At 39.0% G+C, this 16,028-nt stretch overlaps 1 protein-coding gene across 2 annotated transcripts in view; it reads left to right on the forward strand.

The window, feature by feature from the left end:
- MRPS9 (mitochondrial ribosomal protein S9) overlaps positions 1-5,055 on the forward strand; it is a 35,361-nt gene extending 30,306 nt beyond the window's left edge. For both annotated transcript variants that reach the window (XM_068925320.1, XM_068925311.1), the window contains 4 exons: positions 618-786; positions 2,555-2,663; positions 3,549-3,718; positions 4,851-5,055. In XM_068925320.1, the coding sequence (XP_068781421.1) occupies positions 618-786; positions 2,555-2,663; positions 3,549-3,718; positions 4,851-4,942 (540 nt within the window). In that variant the 3' untranslated portion in view covers positions 4,943-5,055. The remainder of the gene's footprint in view (positions 1-617; positions 787-2,554; positions 2,664-3,548; positions 3,719-4,850) is intronic.
- Positions 5,056-16,028: the final 10,973 nt, after the last annotated feature.

Genomic DNA, 16,028 nt, shown 5'->3' on the forward strand with positions numbered 1-16,028 from the left:
GGGAAGGAGAACCACACAGCAGCGAAGGATAATTTATTTCAAGAGGTTGCCCTTTAAGTCAAGTATCTCTTGAATTTTTAAATAGCTTGATTGTTCGGTTTTAAAGGAAATCATAAACATTAAAGTAACTCAGCTTGAACAGCAAAGATAGATAGATAGGTATTTCCTGTATGTATTATGAAATATAATCATTTAAGAGGTTCAGTTTACTGCAATAAAATTAATTCCATGTCAGTGAACATATGCTGACTTTTTCCTTTTTTTCTTTTCCTTTTGCCATTTTAATAAAGGAATGATAAAAGATTGAAGACCTCCTGAATGTTTTATTTTGAAAAGTGAGATGACCTTCATTCTAATATAATAAGCCTGTATTACAGAGGAGTTGGTTATACTTCAAATTAAAGATTCATTGTTGCCTGAAGAAAGGATTAGGTATCTTAGTCATACAAAACGATGCATCGGCATGCTGTTCTTAAATCAGCATGTAGGGGCAAAAGTGTCATCTTGTCAGCAATCATCAATAAAAGCGAAGTAGGAAAGATCAAGTGTATAAAAATAGAAAGTTTTAGCAAATGCAATTACACTTGCGTCCCTTAATGAAGTCTTATTGTCTACAGTATTCGAGATTTATTCAGCTGCTACAAAAATTGGTGATGTTGCCATATGGTAACAGTGAGGAGAAGTATATGCAGAAGTTTTCCAAAGAAATTGCTACACAATTAGAAAAAGTAGTTATTGAACCCCTGAAGTATGATGAACAAGGAGTGGCCTTCAGCACTGGTGAAGGTAAGAATTTCAAGTTGTGTGGTAACGATGCATAATTTTTCCTCCTTAGACTCTTTATGATACCAGTGTAGGGTCACTGCTGATGGTCTGACTTCTTCATTTTACGTGCTTATGTGTATACTGTATCTTCCATGTAATTATATTATGTTAGAACACACTAAGTTATGATAGGCCAAGTAACAAAGTGGGAATTTTTGGCACAAAGCCTATCAGCTGTTAGTTTTTATTTGTATACTGTAGAGAGGACCCTGTTATGTCACACATTGTACAATGCAAAAAGCTTTCTTTGCCCCAAAAAGTTGACTTTTGAACTTAAAGGACAGGGAGTGGGAGGTATACAAATACAGATGGAGAACTTCATAGGTGAAACAAAATGTTACTGCTTAATATGGAAGTGGCATGCTTAGACCACTAAGTAACCTCTATCATGACCTTTGTAGGCAGTCCCAAAAAGGAAGATTTTGAAGTGCATGTGAAGAATAAACAGCAAGTCAGTTGTGTATTTGCAAACAGACCAGGAAAATGCGAAAGAGAGGACTTGTTAAATTTTCAAACAAGTAGACAAAGCAGATCTAGAGACAGGAATCCGTTGTCTGGTATTGAGTCAGATATGATGTTAGAGAGAAGCCATGAAGCCACTTTGTGAACACAGACTATTTACGTTTTCAGTGGAGGGACACATAGTGGAGGAATTATGTGATCTGAGTGACTACTAGGAAAATTAACATAGCAACAAAATGGATAGGAAAGTCTGAAGATTTTCTGGACAGAGCATATGCGAGTCTGCGCATACATGCACGCACCCCTTTATATCTATACTGTACTTTTAAGAGGCGTCTGAGTCAAAGATGAACTATGTTCCTAAGCAGTAGGAAAAGGATGATGATAATGGGAACAAAGGTAGCAGAGAACTCGAGGGGCAAAACAGAGCTCTGTTTGGGCTGGGTTGACTTCAAGATGAGGTCAAGGAGATGTGAAGGAGCCAAACTGAGAACTGATCCACAGTGGTTTTCGATAGTGTCTTCCGAATAGTAGCTGCTGAAGTTGGTAAACGTGCAACCCATGTTACTCAAGAAAAGCCCAATTTGGAAAGTTCAAGAACAGTCTTGTTTATGTCTCCCATAACCCCCTAAATTAAACATATGGGCTAATCGGTTTCAAAATCCTTTTATCAAAATGATTATTTTCTTTGTGTTAGAGAAGAACACTCGTTAGCCTTTAGGGTGTAGAGTTTGTCGTGCTTTAACTTGAAGCTAATGCTTTTACAGGCAAAACTGAACTGGAACTAGTAATTTCTGAGGAAACTATGCTAAATGATGCATAAGCATTGCTTATACTAGTATAGTTAAAGCATTAACCTTCTTTCATGTGAATATTCTTAAACTTCTGTACCTTTAGATGATTTTTATAAAGTATTTTAATATTAGACTTAGAAATTGCATTTATGACAAACATAGGTGTTCAACAAACTACTGCTTTTCCTATACTGTGACCTCACTAGGTCCAGAAAATTTCCTGATCTGCTAAAGTTGTGGGAGGTACACTATTACCTCGTCTCCATTTTTCCCCAATAGAAATAGATTAAAATATATTAAAAGTTGGTTGTTCGTTATTTGTATTTACTTCCTTCTCCTCATTTTTTGTTTCTGTGGTGTTCAAAAAGAAACCTCTGGTGCTGTACAAAAGTAGGATTTGCTTAACTTGTTGAGCATTTGAAATTCTGCAGAATATTAAAGTCACATAACAGATTGATTTTACTTCCTTTAAGGTCAAAGAAAAACTGCAAGAGCTACTGCAGTAGTTTATGACAATGGGAGTGGAAAAATTACAGTGAATGGAGTAGATGTTTTACATTACTTTCCAGTGCTGCAGGACAGGTGAGAGCAGTGTGAAATGCTGTATTCTTACTGTACTGAAAATGTTTCACCAAAAGTCAGGCCATACAATTGTATTTTGGTGCTATATTCCATGGAGTTGATGTTATGTCTCTCCTCCTCCTGTCCCCCAGAAGTATTTGTTTTATGAAAACTAGCCTTGTTTTTCCTCCTAGTTTCAAGGACTTAGTAGTATAGGAACTAATAGCTAAGCCTTGCTCTCAGTGTTTCTCATCTCTCCCTTTTTGAAGGCGTGCAAAAATCAAGAACACAGCGTACATGGATAATTCAAGTTTTGGTCCTCTTAGAAAAGGCTTGCAGTTTACTTTTAAAAAAAAAAAAAAAAAAACTCTTAAAGTATGTTTCCTGAGAGACTTACAAGCTCATGTATGATTACTGTCATACAGTAGCATAGTGGAAACAAAAGCAAACAAGGTGTGACACTTTTATATAAAGCTTCAGCTTTTGGAGGACGTGCAGAATTTGTTATCTTCTGTAGATAAGACTTCTCGTAAGGGATAGAAGGTTTCCTGTATCAGCCTTACGTGATTTTTATTTTTTTTATATTGTGGTAACTAAGTTCAAGAACAGAGTGAGGGGTTGCTCAGCCTTAATATCCGGAGCTGACAAATTTTGGCATGTGTAAATGATCAGTAAGACAAAACTAATTGCAAAACTGAACTTAAAATATCTACCGTTGGCACTCTGTATGTGATCCTAACTGTGAATTTCCCATTGATTTCATTGATTTCAGTGGAAGTTAGGCATGTAAATGGCTTTTTAGAGCTCTCTGAAATTTAACTATCATTTTCTGCGTATACTATGATAGAAAATTTACATAATATGTAACTGATGTAATTGTATACACTTTTTTTTTTTTTTTTTAAGAGAGCAGTTGTTGTTCCCTTTCCAGTTTCTTGATAGAATTGGAAAACATGATATGATCTGCACAGTGTCTGGTGGAGGAAGATCCTCACAGGCTGGAGCAATACGTTTAGCCTCTGCAAAAGCCTTGAGGAGTTTTGTGACTGAAAAGGAGGTGGAATTTATGAGGCAAGGTAGGAGTAGAAACTTTTATTTTATAAAACTGAATTAATACAACAATGATGAAGACCAGATACTGCAAATCTGAGTAGATGATTCCAGTGAAATCTTCTATGTATATATGAATTGAGCCTGAATTTTTTTTGTAAATTGTTTTCAGTTGTTTCCTAACGTCCTTTGTATACATTTTGGATTACTTCTCTTAGGTCCATAAATCAGTTTGTATTGTGTCTACACAGAATCACAAGCATGAATATGTATTCACTAACAAATAAATCTGGACCAGGCATTTTTTGAACTGGGAGGTACTTATTTTGTTTCACTTGGGTAGCCTCACCTTGCTCATGTTTCAAAGGTCTTACTCTCAAACACTAATGAGTTAGCTTTGAAGGGGATAGTAATGAGCACAAACAGATTTCATTAAACAAGCCAGAGTGAGGGAGGTTCTTTCCTCTATTGCCTTATTCAGAGTTCACAAATCGGCTAGAATAAGATATGTGGATACTTAGATAACTGCAGTATTAAATACTTCTCAATGGTTGCCTTTGCAGCAACTGCAGAATTATGAACAGTGAGCTTTTAACTGTGCTCTCAGTACGAGTAGGACTAGTAGGGAGAATACCTATAGGTATTCTTATCAGAACAGTTACTTTTGCACTCTGTTCCCATCCACAGAAGTAAGGCTATCTTTATGCCAGTATCTTTGCAACAATTTTCTCTGATTATAGTTTTTCGGTATTGACAAGTGTCTCTTGTTAGGAATACTCCTGTAAATGGACATTTTAAAGAATCCATTATCTATAATGAGATCAGCATAACTCTGAGCAGGTTTTGGACATTGCCAGATATGTTTTTGAAACACTTAAGTGCACTGTAAAGGTTTAAGTAAGAGCTATGTAAAGCAATAATCTGAATTTTTTTTTAAGGGTTTGTAAAGTGAGATATGAGACGTTACTAAATAAATGTTAAAATGTTATAGTATCTTCCTTTCAGCTTGTTTTATACTGAACCTTTATCCTTCTAAATGCTGTAATTCATATGCAAAGTGACTGCCTGTCTTGAATCCCGCTATTGGCATGCACATGTAGTATACATGTAATACAAACTATTAACAATAAACAAATGTGGCTTTTCTGTGTTCTGCAGCTGGACTACTAACATTTGACCCACGTGTGAAGGAACGAAAAAAACCTGGTCAAGAGGGAGCCAGACGGAAGTTCACCTGGAAAAAGCGTTAAGTCTGAGTAGACTAAAGAAAAGCAGAATGCTACAGGAATTTCAGAACATACCTATTAATAATTTAAAATTGTTATATACATATATTTAGTAATAAATATTTTTTCCATTATGACCACGTTTTCTCTGTTTAAAAAGCAACAAACAACTTCCTTTATGTTTATTTATATAAAATACATTTTTGAAAATTGTGGCATGATTTGTCAAAATACTAAATCTAGAATAGCAGCTTGAATGCCAGCTTCATGTCTGAGCTCCACTGAAGTGGACCACAATTTGTTGTTGGTGGATTATAAATTTTCAAAAATCAATGCATTTGTTTAGTGACTTCACTCTCCTAAATGCCGGGGTAAGGCAACTACTAAATGGCATTTGGACCACGATGTTGAAGTGTTTCTGCCTCACAGGAATTTGAGGCAAAGTGACAGTTTCCCACCTAAACTATGGTAAGGTTGAAAAACTAGAGAGAATGTTACTGACAATTGAGGGGCTGTAGAGAGAACAGTCTCAGAAGCTAACCTTTTCCTATGGAATCTGTCGTCTTCAGGATCCCTCCCTGGGTTAAAGCAGGGAGTGATTCAGAGCAAATACCTGCTTTTAGGTGCTCTGAATCACCCTCTGGAGGAGTCAGTTTCTCTGTTCTTCCCCGTAAATGTAGAAAGAGCTGGAGGGACAAGGCTGAAGTTGGTCTTTTCAAATACTCTCCTTCTTCACTTCTTAAATCTCAAGGGCCTTGATCAAGGAGGTGTGTTCTAAATATGGCTAATGCACAGATAGCATTGGACTCTGTCAAATACAGTCATAACTTTTCTTTTTTAAAATCAGAAGCGGGAGGTGATAGTGCTGCCCACTGCCTGTCTATAATTGTAACCTTCCAAAATAGATTAGTGATTACAGCACTCAACCCAAAAGTGCAAAATTTGTTTTATTTTCATCTTCCTTCCTGAGACAGAGGTCAAATATATAGAGCTTCCAAGAAAAATGCACTAATCACTAGACTGTAGGAAGACATCCTTCATCTTTTCTGTAGGAAAGGGGCTACAGCAGAAAAGAATCTAAGGTTCATGGAATCACTGGAGAGCCAGCAAAAAGAAATACACTGTCTCCTGTAACATCCTCATAGGTATGCTGATGAAGCAGTGAGGGCTGGATGAGCGGTGAGGTAGATTGAAAACTCGCTGAATGGCAGAGTTCACAGGGTTGTGATCAGTGGTGCAAAGTCTAATTGGAAGCCAATAACTAGAGGTGTCTCCCAGAGGACAATACTGGGTCCAGTCCTGTTCAACTGACTCATCAATGACCTGGGTGAAGGGGCAGAGTGCACCCTAGGCAAGTTTGCAGATGATTCAAAACTGGGAGGAGTGGCTGATACACCAGAGGGTTGTGCTGCCGTTTGGAGGGACCTCGACATGCTGGAGAGATGGGCAGAGAGGAACCTCAAGTTCAACAAGGGCAAAGGCAGGATCCTGCTTCTGGGGAGGAATAACCCCATGCACCAGTACAGACTGGGGGCTGACCTGCTGGAAAGCAGCTCTGCAGTGAAGGACCTGGGAGTCCTGATGGACAAGTTGATCATGAGCCAGCAGTGTGCCCTTGTAACAAAGGCAGCCAATGGTGTCCTGGGCTGCATTAGGCAGAGGATTATGAGCAGGCCAAGGGAGGTGATCCTCCCTCTCTCCTCAGCCCTGGTGAGGCTGCATCTGGAATGGTGTGTCCAGTTCTGGGCTTCCCAGTATAAGAGGTGGAGCTACTGGAGTGAGGCCAGCAAAGGGCCAGTGGGATGATTAAGGGACTGAAGCATCTCTTACCTGAGGAAAGGCTGAGAGAGCTGGAACTGTTTGGCCTGGAGAAGAGAAGACTGGGGGAGGGTGTTAAGAGGACGGGGCCAGACTCTTCCTCAGTGATGCCCAGTGACAGGATGAGAGGCAACAGGCACAGACCGAAACCCAGCATATTACTGTTAGAGTGACCGAGCACGGGAAGAGGTTGTCCAAAGAGGTAGCAGAATCTCCATCCTTGGATATATTCAAAAGCCATCTGGATGGGGTCCTGGGCAACCTGCTGTAGGTGAGCATGCTTGAGCAGGGGGGTTGGACTAGATGATCTCCAGAGGTGCCTTCCAACCTCGACTGTTCCTTCATTCTGTGAAATACAACTCTAGTTCTAATAATCAGGGCACCTGCCCAGCTATGAGAAATTTTGGGTTCCTTCCAAGTTTCTTTAAATTTAAAGGACTGCAATACCTGGAATTCTTCCTTCCCACCTGAGTTTTCTAAGTGTTAAAATACAGCCCTCTTCATTTATATTTGCCATAGATTACACCAAAAATAGTATACTTCACAAGTAACAAAATGTGCTAGCAGGTCACTGCAGGTGATATACAAGCGACTATGTGTGATCTCTAGGGGTCTTTATTCCTAAGCTCCATTCAAAAGGGGTCAGTAAATGATAAGACCTCCTGCACTGAGTAAAACAGGATCAGAAATTGTACTGCAGAGGTATGCGTCCTTGACTGATACATTTCTGATTCCTTGCTCCCCAAGACTACTCTGTACTTCTTTTAACTGTTGTTTCTTGAGAACATTCAGTAAACTTGGATAATATTTGTCTAGTATGACTGGTAGCTTTAGCATGGCTAAAATTCAGGGGCTTAGACTCAAAATACAGGACTTGTTCACGTTGAGTTTGACACACAACTGAGGCAGTTCACCTGACTGAAAGGCAAATAGGGACTCCATAAGACATATTTTACACTAGGGAAAATACAAAGTGGCTTAATTAGAGTTTCTGTTATTAACTTGAATTGCTTGTGTGTAGCAAGCTATATCATATTTAAAATAAAAGCTAACTGTGACTTGTCATGAAAGCATTCAATAAACCATCCCTTCCGAGCTGGATACTTAAGGATGTTTTTTATAATGTGCCTACATACTAAAGTGTGTATTTAAGCATGTGAACTTGAGGGTGCTAGCTGAAGAAAATATAGGAGGAGAAAAGATAAAAGTCTTACAATGTAAATAAGCAAATGAAAATTGATCAGTTCAACCGTATTCTTCTTCCTTCCTAAATATTAGGCAGTAAACAACCTAAAAGAGTGCAACAGACTATCAGTACCTACAACATATCAAGTCTTTTATAAGGTTTTAAAGGATTTCTTACATTTTACCTTCCAAAAAAGTAGGAGCAAGGCCCTTGGTATTTAGACCCAGCAAAAAATTTAGATAGGGTAAAGCTGTAGAATTTATTACAACTTCTGAGAAGTCTCTAGAAATACTAGTTAATGATGTGCAACCAGGTCATTTGCTTCATAGTTATTTGCTCAAGTTTCCAGCTAATGCTGATACTGAGCTGAAAGAGAAGAAAGTCAAAAAGAAAAAAAACAGTATTATACGTATTTACAGCAGCCTGTATTTTCACTTGCGCCACATTGCTCTTAATCACCTGGCATACCTGTCAACAGTTTGGAGTTAGGAGATGAAATAATTACATTCAGGACTATTTCAGTAGTGTTAGAGCTGATCAAAAAGTGAACGTACCATTTTTCATTTATTTACTCATTCATCAGAATTGAGGATCTTATGAGAGAACACAATGAAATTTCCATAGGGTTGTTAATTTTGGTTTATGATAACAACACAGTAGTGGAATCAGACTGAGTCAGATCTGTCTGAATAATCCATTTTAACTTCCCTTTCTCTTAGTCCTTTGTACAGTTTCACATTTCAAACTGCCCAGCTTGTATGTGCTCCACACCTCTTGCTTGTTGCTTCTCTGCACTTACAGCTGTTATGATCCCTACTGTTCACCTGATTTAAAAGTCCCATCACTGTTTTCCTGAGTGGAGGATGAAACTTAGGATTTCATGGGAAGACGTCCAAATGAACGTCCTCTGGATAGACAGAGTGTGCCACATCAGGGGGAAGTCCAAGACAGTTTTCAAGGCTCTTTCGCTGAATGGTAAGAGAAACTGTAATTTATAGAAACAGCAGTTAGAAAAGTAGTTATTAACAAGCAACCTATAATGCCAGAGGAGCATGAATAGTCAGTCTCTTGCACACACCAGCTTGGCAAGCTCAGTCTTCCACCTCATAATTACTCAACACTTGAGGCTGGTAACACTTCCAAAAGGGGCACTTACTATCCAAGGGCACAGGAGAAAGTCAAGGTTATCAAAAGCCACAGCCTACACACTGCGTCTGTGCCAGGTTTCTCAGCTCTCAACTTTGAGCCACTTGCTGTGTGGACTGTCTGATTTTTGTAAACAAATGAGAGTTCAGAAAAGTATCCTGAATGTGAGAGATACTTATGCTTGAAACATTAAAACGTTCTCTGAATACGGGCAGAGAGAGAGAGAACGTGCCTGCTGTGCTTTCCAGCAAACGTATGTTCTGATTCATCCAGGCTCTTCTCTCCTTCACCCCGTCGGTGTTTTGCTTTGATAACAAGATAGATAGCAAAATTGGCTCTAAGACAAATGGAATATATCCAAGGAATTTCTGGAAATTTTCACATTTCTTTTGCGTGGAAACCAGTCAGAAGGTAAAGCTGTAAAGGTTTCTGCTGCTATTTTGCCACAAGATGGAGCAGTTTACAATCTAATGAAACTGGCTCTATTCAAAAGTGATCTGTAGCTATTTAGGAAAGAAATGATGATGAAATTTACAAATAAATAAATACTGGTTTTATAACAGCAAATTAATATGACTATAAATAAATGTTAGATCTCTAAAGGGTAGATTCACATTTTGATTCCAGTAAATTTTCCTCCTGATAAGAACAAAATTCAGTGAGAAATAAATGTGAGATGATGCTAGTTTTAAGCAATCTGATTTCAATGTATAAATAATATCTTCAAATTAATATTTCGGATGATATGCTATGAAATGTCGGTGGATGTGTGAAACCTGAAATTGGAACTGTATCATAACATTAAAATGATTGATCTTTCCGAAAACTGATGACTTCCAATATCATGCTGCTAGTAAACAGTCATAATCCTGATACTTTTTGGAACCTGTTTAAAATGAACAGAGAGTTCTTGTACAATATTACTGACATGAATGTCAAGCAGGTGTATTCTAAAAAATCCTTATGAAATTTAATTTAAGGAGTTTTAATCATTTCCTCAAACCTTGTGGTTAAGCCATTGTCCCATCTTTTATGCACAGCCTATAACACATATAAAAATAAGGACTATTTTTACTGTTTTCTAGATTGATTTCTGGCTAAAGACAATGGAAAGCAATTAATGGTAATGAAATCTATGATATCAGAAAATCAGGGATATACATTAAATTAGTGTAATATAAAGGTGAACACATATTACGATTTTAAATGTAACATTCAGAAGTTTCAGTTTCCAAGTCAAACAAATCATATCATAACTAATACAAGTCACTGATGTGGATGCACTATCCCAGCATCTGCTCTTCTACCTGAATGTTATATTGGTCAAGATTCAGAGGGTACTGTAGTAACACACACAGAAAATAGACAATGATCGAAAAATGAAGTTCACAGTCATTTTACTGGACTTTTTTACTATTTGTCTTCTTTGGAAATATTTGAAAGGAGGATACACTGTAATGCCCTATACACTCCTATTTCAATAATCAGCCACAGAAAATCTTGATTTTTTTTTCCACGTTTTCTTAGTTCAATATCTGAAATAAATAGAAAAGAACAACCTAAAGACAACACAAAAACACGAAAAGAGTTTCCTCTGTTGGCGTTACAGTTACTGTGATAAGTTAATTCAGTTCAGCTTCTAATTAGTCTATGCTTTAACTGTTGTTTTTCATGGAATATTTTACTCTTTTTTAAAAACAGTTTGGCATTATTTTTCTGAGAATTGACAGAACTAAAATCAAGAGCATTATGACTTCAGGCAATGAAATCCATATAAAGCTGCATACTAATTTCTGGCAATATATCTAATAACATTTATCAGTTCTGTACGTCACTATTATGAGATTGCTAGTTTTGGCCAAGGAGAAGGGGATTTTGCATTGACATCCGCATTTCACCAATACAGTTAGTTTCATTACATCCTTGTGCATATAGAAATTAATTTTCGTAACACTTTTCTGTGATATTTCTATGTAGGTGAGAACCCCTGGGCCTGAAGGAAAGGAAGGTAGGAAATGTATTGTTTATGTTCTGCTAGCACCCAGTGGGTACCAGTTGAAGTCTCAGCTTACTAAATGTCTTACACGTGCTAATATGAATCACCGCCCACGTTCCTGCCTATATAAACAAAATAGAGGTGCAGTGTGGGAGACCTCATACTGTTCAGCAAATGATGCTGGACCACTATGTCAGCATTCACCTTCACGGTTAGTTTTCAGTATTAAATAACTGAATAGCAAAGTCTCTGTACTGGGGCAATTCCAATCCTACCTGCCATTTTTCTCCCAGTTACCCACCAAGTCAGCAGGAACAAACGCTCCTCTGCTCAGCTGGGAGCTCATGCATTCCCAGGGCAAAGAGCCTCTGGGCTCCACAGAGGAAGGCTGTACATGGTAAAACTTTAAGGTGTTCAAGATGTGTGCTGACCATTTCTTCATTTTTTCGAGGGATGTTATATTCAGGTGCTGACTAGCATAATAAATTATATAAACAGAGCAGTGTGTGTTCGCCCTGAGTCCTGTACAGGTGTGGAAGTTTAACCCCCACAGATACATGTTTGACCTTTATTTGCCCTTAATCTAGCTAGCTGTTCCCCATCCACATTCCCACCTTTGGTGCATTAAATTCATTGGCAGAAAAGAAACACATGTCCTGAAAGCCATGAGCTGTCAATCATGTGCAGCACTGGAGAAGGAGTCAGAATTTACCTGATCATGGGTTGGATTCAGACCTCTGTCAGTCCTAGAGCTATGTTAGGACCTGGTTTGACTAAGCCCGCACACAGGTCTTGCCTATAAAACAAGTGGCTGTGACACCTGGGGGGTTGGCAGAGAAGAAGATTGGCAGAGCACCACCACCAGCATGGTTGGGGGTGGCAGAGAAGATAATTGGCAGAGCACCTGAAGAAAAGCAGCATCAAGCCAGAGCCGAGTACTCTCTGAACAAAATCACTGAGACTGACTCAGTGCTTGCTAGCACCTGCCCTACCTCCAGGGTTGGGGTGCTGAATCGGGATTCACCCTTTGGATCCTATCATCACTTGCATATGGCCACATGAGTGAAACATCTGTATGATAAACGGGTATAGTGTATTACTGGGGGATTAACACACCCTAGTTGATGTGATGATTGGCATGTGGGTCCTATCCTGGGGGTCAGCGCACCACTTTTGGTGTGGCTCGACTATTGTGTGGGTTTTGTCCTGTGGGGATCAGCATGCCTGTCCAGTGTGGTTTGATCAAGACAGCCCCCCCCCCCCCCACACACACACACCCCGGCCATTTCTAAACCTTCACCCTTGTTTCTGACCTGTTACCCCTGTGATGTGTCACTCTTTGTGTATGTATTATTGATTTAATTATTTATTTGCTTTTATTACTTCCATTTATGATTGGAGCTTCTGGTAAGCATAGGCGTAAATAGCTAATTGTAGAGTTAAGTGGTATACTACTATTAGAAATAATACATTGTTCATTTGTTTATTGATTACTTACTGGGGCTTGGTGAATTGTAAACCCATCCATCCAAGTAGCAGAACCCTGTACTGCTTAAATGTACCCACTGACTCTGGAAGTTCACTGTTAAATAAAGTTGTTTACTATGCCTTTCAGGTGGTTTGGTTGTCCTGCTGTATTAAACAGTGACAACAGGCTAGCAGACTGTGCAAGCAACTTCAGACTAACAGATGATGAGCAGGAGATCGAAGAGGATACACTAACATTTTCCTTCTGTAAGCACCATTTTGCCTCTAAAATCAGCAAAAGCAACATCTCTTCTGCTCCAGGACTGGTCTCAGATACTTTTCTGCTTGCCTGGCTATACTTTCCTTCAGTAACTGCTGTTCTTCATAAGGCAAGGTGAGGCACGATGACACCATGTTAAAGATGACTGCATCTGGGGTACCAGGGCAGAGGTGATCCCAAAAACTCTAGCATGTCTTGATACAGTCCTTATTTCAGAGCAGCTCTACAGGATTTGGGTTGGTGCTTCCTCTAGAACTGTGACCTATCTTGGATGCTGGATAGCATATAGGCGGTGGTAGCTGTAATGCTTTTTAGCCAGTGGAGATATCAACAGACAATTCTTGTTTAGATATGTGTGTGTGAACGTGCAAGCTAACAGAGGTTTTAGAGAAAAATATTGTGCAAAGCAGAACAATATAGGTTATTCATTATCAAGATAACACTAACTAAAGATAAGAATAGAAGAAAAAAGGGTCATTGCTTTGTAAAGGACTTTGTAACCGTCTCCTGTACGCTGTTTTCCACGCTCAGACTGAGTGGCATGTGCCCATCCTTGCAAGCATGAGGTTAGCCAACAAAATCCCCACTAAGGATTACTACACAGGCACAGAAATGTATGAGAACACATGAATATGCATACTGAACTTACTGTTCAACACAAAAATTCTGCTTCATTCATCTTCATTGTAAAAAGGAAATAATCCTCAGTAAAATCTTTGAGTCTTATAAACCTCTAGCAGGGGTGGACCCCAGCATCCCTAAAGCAAGGGTTGTAGCTCCTCGCATGGATACAATAGACTTACTCTTTTCTGGTAATAGATATCAGCACTAAGAATGTGTCCAGCTAGCTCATATAAAAATTTAAGTGGACTAAATTAGCTGTCAGACAGCTAAAATACCTCCACTCGCTTCCTCTGGAAGATGAAAATTGGGATCTGTTATTTATTAAAGTTCACCCACCATTTATTTCACCTGCAAGCTAGAGAGGAATTTGTTTTTCCCCTCACTCAGCTGCAGTAAACTCCTAAGAATTTTACGCTTTTTCTTTAGTGAGATCCTGACACGAGTGTTGACATCTCTTTGATGTTTTTGCGCCAAGGCCACAGGGCCACAGGGCCTCCTGTATCTGTCACCTAAGGCAGCTCTCTGGTAGCTATTACTTGTGCTAGGAGAACCACTGATATATATATAGGCTTTAATAGTCAGCTCCCTTCAGAGCGTTTCTTTCCCTGTGAAAAAGTTGCTCTAAGGCCCATTCTAAATTCCCTCCTAACATTATCGCTAAGCTTCATTTAATTTCAAAGGTTAAGCAAACAGATAGATTATTTTTTCCCTCAAAGTGCATGTTTCCAGGGCTGAAGAATTCCTTTCTACTCAAGTTGCCAAGGATACTTAATGATTTTGTTTAACTAAGAGAAAATGGGAAAGGAAAACAACATTTAGAAAATAGCATTAGGAAAACATTTGCTGCTTTGTTTCTGTAACAGAAAGATTACGAGGTTTCTTTGCCTTGACATATCTGGGATAGCTGACTGCCTCAGCTCTGTAGATGGAGTTGGTTGGATGGGGTGAGCATACGTAGCACCTTTTGGAAGATTTACAAGGTACCTCAGACCAGAAACCTGCAAACTGTTGCCCAGTAAGGATATCCCAAGGCAAGAAACAAAAAATAGGCAGAAGACCGAACAAGGACAGCTCAGAGCAGCACCCGAATCAAGGATGCTGACCTTGCTATGGCACCAAGCCTCCTCTCCTGGAAGCGGCAGCACCAGCTGATGAAGTGACAGGTGCCAATCTTTAATACTTTAACCACTGCGGATGTCACCCTTCATTCATTAGGGACGGAATCCCCCCTCTGGACATACATCCCAGCAGTAGGAGACCAGAAAGCCTTTAGGCAGCCAGGGCAGAGCTAGCCAGAGGCTGCACAGTGGGAAGGAGAAAGAGCGAGCCAGAGCTCTCACACTTCACACCAGCGGAAGCTGTGTCCCTACCCTAGAGCAATGTGGCTGATTCAAAGGCTCTCATTTACCAATAAAAAGGGGATGATAACTGCATTTCATAATCTGACAAAAATTGTTTTTTTACCTGAAGGAGCTTATCATTTACAAACATAACGCTTTACTTCAGTATAGAGTTTATCAATGTTTAATATCAAGTCTTGACCTTTGGGTCAAGACTTCCTCCACTGCCTGAATTTGACAGAAATGTGACTGGCTTCTTCTGTACAGAACCAATTTAGGAATCTATTATTTATCTTAACAGGCATGAAAAGAGCTCCTCTTTGGTCATTGTAGTAGATCATAAATTGTAGTCTGACATCCCTTAACTGTGATGCGAATTGTCAGAAAATTAAAACCCCTATTAAGAGACTGTAAAACATTTTGTTTCAAAATGACTACTTAACAGCTATTAAAGCATCTTTACAGAAATGTCACTACCCTTGTTACATCTGTACCTTTGGTTAGTTTCTTTCCCCCCTTCCAATTTTCTCCTAGCATCTTGCAGCTTGCCTGTTATTTGGATGTATAATTAGAAATCCATTATTATGTTTTATGGAGATGTAAAGAGTAGGAAGAAAGCTGCATAACTACTTTTTACATACAGCATGCAAATTATCCACCTTGTGTATTTTGGCTCTGAATGTTCAGCAGATGTAGTTTCATTTCCCTTGGATCTCTATTTACCCGTTTTTATTGCTAGTCATCAAGTATAGCAGCAGAAAAATCAAAATGGGAAGGGGGAGGAAACTCCCCATACAAGCAGCTTAGCATGCCCCAATAGCAGAATGGTATCAACACTAATGTATTTCACCTACACAATGTTGTGCGTGGCCATTATTTATAATTGATAGTCACAGAAATTGCGTGAGTAAAAAATGCGGTATGAGAAAATGGTAACTACCAAATCAGAATAGTTGGTAAAGTGCTTTGAAGGATATGATTTTAAATGTTTCACCTAGATAAAATATATATTGGAAAAGGATGCAGAATGTGGCTTTGACTGCATCTCACAGCTCAGGATGAGCAAAAGCCTGTTGCCTCAACCTGGTTCTTGCAGCTGACTTTTTTCTGGTCTTGCCTGAGTGTAAGTGTGACACATGTGGGACCTGATTCAAAGTCAGTGGAAATCATCTTATTGACTTCGTGAGCCTTTAGATCAGGCCCTTATGTTTGTTTTTAAGAATGGGGATTGATGTTTTATCTTCTGTGAAATT

The sequence above is a fragment of the Struthio camelus genome, chromosome 1 (genome assembly GCF_040807025.1).
Source record: "Struthio camelus isolate bStrCam1 chromosome 1, bStrCam1.hap1, whole genome shotgun sequence".
In the NCBI taxonomy this organism is placed as follows: Eukaryota; Metazoa; Chordata; class Aves; order Struthioniformes; family Struthionidae; genus Struthio; species Struthio camelus.